Genomic DNA, 5691 nt, shown 5'->3' with positions numbered 1-5691 from the left:
AGCTGCTGGCAGCGGGTTTTCTTTGCAATCTGGCTGCTGTGATGCCAACCCACAGCTCCCAGTGACGCTGCTGGGATGTGCTGGGAGCCATCGCAGCCGGGCGGTGGGTTCATCCACTTCCTTCTCTGCCCCTTGGCTCTGCCGGGTTTCATCGCTGGCTCTGTGGATGCAGGGGGGTCTCTCCCCACTGGTGGGGCTGGTGTGTGGCCCCTCTTTTCCCCGGGGACATGAGCACACAGCACATTCTGCCATCATCAATAACTCCTCTGCCTGGCTCCTGTACAACCCCAGTGTCCTCCTGGGGGGCTCTGTGCCCTTTCCTCATGGCTGCCAGGGCAGTGGTGTGGGGTGACAGGGGATTTCTCCAGTCCCCCTTCTCCTCTTTGGGGCCAGGTGGGGAACATCCCCCCTGGAGTGGTCACAGAGCTAAAGCCACACAGTCCTGTTACCTGGGGTTCAGAGTGGGGATGGTGTGAGGTTGCCAGTGCCTCTGGGCACGTTTTAGGGTTGCCAGCCTACATTTTTTCAGTAGCCAAATGTGTGCAGGTGTTCAGGTGCAAAGGTGTAGGAGAGCTGGGAGCGGGGCTCGCTGCTCTGTAGTCCCTACCCCAAGGGACCGCAGGCTCATGCCTCCTCCTCCATTCCCATCTTCAGCTCCTGCAGCCAAAGCCCTGAGGGCTGGACTGGGCCCTGTCAGAGCTGCAGATCCCAGTGACCAGCACAGAGGCAGCAAAGTCCTTGCCAAGGAGGGTGAGCACCCAGGCGCAAGCTGGGAGCTTGTGGGGTGGAGAGAGGTGGGGGTGGGTCTGTTCAACCAAGGAACAAGGGACAGGACAAGAGGAAATGGGCTCCAGTTGTGGCCAGGGCAGTTGAGATGGGATGTGGGGAAGAATTTCTTTGCTGAAAGGGTTCTGAGGCATTGGAAGGGGTTGCCCAGGGCAGTGGTGGAGTCCCCATCCCTGGAGGGATTGGAGAGTCGTGTAGACATAGTGCTGAGGGACATGGGTTAGTCACAGGGGACTGGTCAGTGTTGGGTTCATGGTTGGACTCGATGATCTTAAAGGGCTTTTCCAATCGAGGCAGGTCTGGGATTCTGTGAGTTGGAGAGCTCTCCCTCCCCAAACACACTGTGCAGGGAGAGATGAACTCACAGTCCATGGTGTCCCTGTCTGGGACATGCCTGGAAGATGCATGTCCTGTGCCTGCAGGCTCACGGGTGTGAAGGCAAGGACCCCCCTGCTCTGGGGACATTGAGGAAGTGCCTGGGGGATCCAGTCTCCCCTTTCTGCGCTCTGCTCCAGGCTGATCTCAAGGCATATTGACTATTTTCTACTCTGGTTTTCTCAGCGCACTGATAAATCAGTATCTGGCCCAGGCTGGCAGCCCTGCAGGCTGCACTAAGGGGACACTTGTTTCCCCATCCCAAAGCGCTGCTAACCCCGCCACCCCGGCCGGGGTGTTTTCCTGCCTGGGGAAGTGCTGCTTCCAGGGGAAACTCTGAGCGGCTGCGTCCCTTGCTCATGGTCGCGTGGGCAGTCACAAGCCGGGCGGTCACAGCTCCGCCGTGTCCCCACTTTCCTCCTCGCGCTGCCGCTGCCGTTCCGGGAGCCCCGGGTGGAGGTGAGTGAAGGGCTGACCGGGGGATGGGAGCTTCACTTTCCTTAGCCATGGGGGCTTTTTCTTGGTGTTCCTAAGGTCCTGCTTTCCCCCACAGTTCTGCTTCAGCATCTTCTGCACCAGGCTTTTAAAAACACATTTATTTATGGGACAGGCGCCCTCGCCTTTGCCATGGGCTCTGCTTCCAGATTGGTGTCAGTGACAATCTGCAAGTGCAAAGCTTATATTTGACCTTCCTTTGCTCTGAGACCTCCAAAGCCTGGCATAGACATGCAGGGGATGAGTCCCGTGGCAGATAGAGGCATCAGTCCCTCCCCATCACCCGCACGCGCAGGAGGGAGGACAGCTCTGCTCCCCACCGAACTGGCTGCCATAGCCGTACCCAGCCTGAAAAATCAGTTTATTCCAGTTCCCAAAGCCTGGCAGGCTCTGATCCCACCAGCACAGTTGCAGCTGAAGCAAACCTGTGTGGAAGCAGGACAAGGGATGCTACCCCTGTCCTCTGTGCACTTTGGGAGCTGGGAAATGGTAGATGGAAGTTGAGTCTTTTGGAAAATAAGCCCCAAGCACCTGGCAAAGCCCTTGCTGTCGGGAGGGGAGCAGAACTTGTGCCTGGCATCCCTAAGCTTCCCTGGAGCAGGAGCTGAGGGGCTCTGCCCCACTGATGCTGGGGCTGTGCAGGCTGCTGGAGCTGCCCCATGGCTCTGGCCCCACTCGTGGGGGCTCAGCCCAAGCTCTCCTTGAAAGCTGGGTTAGAAAAAATGGTCTGTTGGGTGAGGCTGAGCCTCACAGGTGGCTGCATCCAGGTCCGATCCCTGCAGGCAGTGGCTGCCTCCTCTGTTCCTTCCCTGCTTGTTTTTTCTTATCAGAAATATTCTCCTTCCTGGTTTTCTCCATCTCCCTTTTCCCTCCTGCCATGCGTGATCTAGCCTAAATATTTCCTTCCATAGCTTCAGGACACTGCTGGGTATCCTGCCATCTTTGGAGACTGCAAATAATTCCCTTCCTTCATTTATATCATTACCTTGAAGGTATTTATAGAGCATGATCTTGAGTGGAAAGGAAGGCATGACTATATATAAAGCCGAGATCCCTTGGTCTTCAGCTGCTAACTGCCTCAAACTGCTCCTGATTTAAACTTTTATCCCGTTTGCTGCGTGTTTTGGACTTCACAGGAACATTTAAATCCCCGTCCTGAGCAAACAGAGTGATGCAGCTATGGCTTCTCCAAATTTCTACCATTGGAGTAATCCAAACTCATGAGTATTTGTCTGGGTCTTCTGACCATGCCCTGGTAGAAACCCTCGTGTAGGAGGAACCATGGCTGTATGAGGTGCTGAGCTATATCCCACGCTGGGTGCCTGGCCCTGGTGCAGCCACGCTCCTGAGCATCGGTCCAGACTCCGCGCTCGGCATCCTCACTCCGCACTCCCACGCGCTTCCCTCTGCTCCCAAAACACATCCCAGCAGCTCTGCTCCCGGCATTTCGCTGGCTGCTGCGGCCACGCGGGAGGTGGCTCCGTGTTAATGAGGGACGATGCTGTCCCAGGGCAAGGGCAGGATGGACAGACTTTCTGGCAGCTGTTGCTTGAACAGACTCCAGAGGTTGTTTCGTTTCCTACTGAGCAGGTGTCTGTCATGCAAGCCCTGGGAAGCAACGCAGCTGTAACAGTAATAATAGTAATAATAGTAATAATAGAAGCCCTCTGCATGTCTTTCTGTCTGTCTCCTCCAGCCCGGGACCATGGGGAGCAGCAAGAGCAAACCCAAAGACCCCAGCCAGCGCCGGCGCAGCCTGGAGCCCACTGACAACACCCACCACGGGGGTTACCCGGCCTCGCAGACGCCCAGCAAGGCGGCTGCTCCCGATGCCCATCGCACCCCCAGCCGCTCCTTCGGGACCATGGCTGCTGAGTCCAAGCTCTTTGGAGGCTTCAACACCTCTGACACGGTCACCTCGCCGCAGCGTGCCGGGACACTGGCTGGGTGGTGTGGGCTGGGGTCCAGTGGGGTGGGGAGGGTCTCAGTCAGATCTTCGTGGGTTTGGTTCCAGCTTCTTGTGGTGATGGGGTCTCCTGCTTTTGTGGGACTCTGTCTTTGAGCTGGAGGGGGAGCAGCACTGTGTCTTATCAGCCAGTGGGAGGATGGTGGGAGAGGAGGGTCATCAGCGAGGGTCAACCAGCAGCACAGCAGCGCCGGTGGCTCTGCCCATCCTGAGTGGTCTCTGTTGCAGGTGGAGTCACCACCTTTGTGGCCCTCTATGACTATGAGTCCCGGACAGAAACAGACTTGTCCTTCAAGAAAGGAGAGCGCCTGCAAATTGTCAACAACACGTGAGTGTCCCTGTCCCTGCAGCCAAGCCCACATGGGTGAGCTGCCACCTCCGTCCCTCCTGCTGAGCCCCCAAGCCCAGCTCTCCCTGGGGATGGGTGCTCAAGGAGGGGTGCTCTGGGCGATCATCACTGCCTGATCACCAGCGGTGCCACCCTTGGAGCTGCTCTGGCCAAGACACAGACACAGTGACTTGTCCGAGGACACCAGCGCTGGAGGTGATCACTCACCTGCTCCCTGTTGCTGGTCACTGTTGCCTTGCAGCCTTGTCACCAAGCCACCTCCTCGGCTCGTTGGCCAGTCTGTGTCCTCCAACGTGGGGAGGACCTGCCAGTCCCCTGTCCCCATCAGTGCTCAGCTCCCTCTCGTTTGCCTGGACACATCTCAGCTTCACGGTGCTTTCCCCTGTGCTTGCACAGTGTCTCTGATCTCAGCTTCTCTCTTGACTCTTTTTTTCTCTCCTCTGTGCCACGCTGTCGTTTAGGAGAAAAGTGGATGTCAGGTGTGTATCGCAGACTATCGCTATTATTGTTAATGATCTTAAATGACAAAAGCCCATCTGCTGCCCACGTTAGGGTGAGGTTGGGTGGAGTGGGACTGGGAAGAGATGGTTGCCTGATGGTTTTGTGGTCAGTTCAGTTTGTCTTCCCCGAGTGACTGGGGCAGAGCAGGGAGCCCCTTCCCATGCTGGGGAGCTGCTCCATCCAGAGCTGTATCTGCACCCAGGAGCTCTGAACCTGCCCCACTTTGCTTGTCTGTACCTGCTGCCCCTCTACAGTCCCTTTTCAGTTGGCTCTCTGCTCCCTCCTGGCCTTTTTTGCATTTATTTTAGCATTTTAAAATTTTATTTTTATTTTATTGTGAGTGGCTCAGGGGACTCAAGCACTTCCTTATGGGTCTGGCTCCCGCTTGTTTGCCCTTCATCCCGGTCATAGCAGCACACCCATCACCTGATGTGTAGAGCAGGGCAGTGCAACCAGCTGGAAGATGCTCCCAAACATGATCCTGCATTAAACCCACCTGCAGTCTGTCCTGACACGTGGCATGCTCAGTTGGGAGCCTGGCTGGCAGAGCCAATGTCCCCAGCCATGGGGTTGCCATGGGGTCCCTGGGGTCTGCAGCTCCTGCTGGCCCCTCTGCTGCTGCCTTCCAACCTGAGCACCCAAAACAGCTTTGCAAAGTCAAAGGGTGGAAAGACGAGGGAACATCCCGGGGGTGATATTTCTCCTGCAGTGGTCAGACAGTGTTGCACAAACGTGTTTTCAATCTGATCCATGTTCTTGTTCCAATGCTGTTTATTAATGGGGATTCATTTAATCCATGAAGGATGTGCAGGGCTTCAACGCTGCAGGAAAAGCCTGAATTTGGAGGGGTTTGGTGCTTCTTGCTTTCACAGCCTCAGCAGTGTACTAGCCCCAGGGGTGGGTTCTGGTTTGGGCTGTTGTACAGTGAGCTCTGCCCACTGGGGGTCTGGATTGGGACCATATATGAGGGGTTTTTTCTTTATGCCTTAAATCACTTCTGGGGTATCCATACTGCTTTTCTTCTTCTGCTGTTGTTTGTCAAAGGCTTGGTCAGAGGGAAGGGTTGGGGTGTGATGGGCTCTGCAGCACCCTGGGGAGAAAAAGGGCTTCTTTTTTGTTTGTTTTGGTGATGGAGCCCATCAGGCTGAGGATGTGCAGGATCTGAGGATGTGCAGGATCTGAGGGGGTGCAGGATGTGGCTGCTGACCTTCCCGGTGTC

The 5691-nt window shown here is 56.1% G+C and overlaps 1 protein-coding gene across 1 annotated transcript in view; it reads left to right on the top strand.

Annotated features, from left to right (window-relative positions):
• Window positions 1-3361: 3361 nt before the first annotated feature.
• Window positions 3362-5691, top strand: part of SRC (SRC proto-oncogene, non-receptor tyrosine kinase) — a 9314-nt gene continuing 6984 nt past the window's right edge. Inside the window, exons 1-3 of the mRNA XM_029085882.1 lie at window positions 3362-3608; window positions 3851-3950; window positions 4433-4450. Coding sequence (XP_028941715.1) covers window positions 3362-3608; window positions 3851-3950; window positions 4433-4450 — 365 coding nt within the window. The remainder of the gene's footprint in view (window positions 3609-3850; window positions 3951-4432; window positions 4451-5691) is intronic.

The sequence above is a fragment of the Antrostomus carolinensis genome, unplaced genomic scaffold (assembly GCF_000700745.2).
Source record: "Antrostomus carolinensis isolate BGI_N321 unplaced genomic scaffold, ASM70074v2 scaffold11537, whole genome shotgun sequence".
NCBI classification, from domain to species: domain Eukaryota; kingdom Metazoa; phylum Chordata; class Aves; order Caprimulgiformes; family Caprimulgidae; genus Antrostomus; species Antrostomus carolinensis.
Note: the sequence above shows the minus strand (reverse complement) of the source record. Positions and strands in the feature narration are given on the sequence as shown.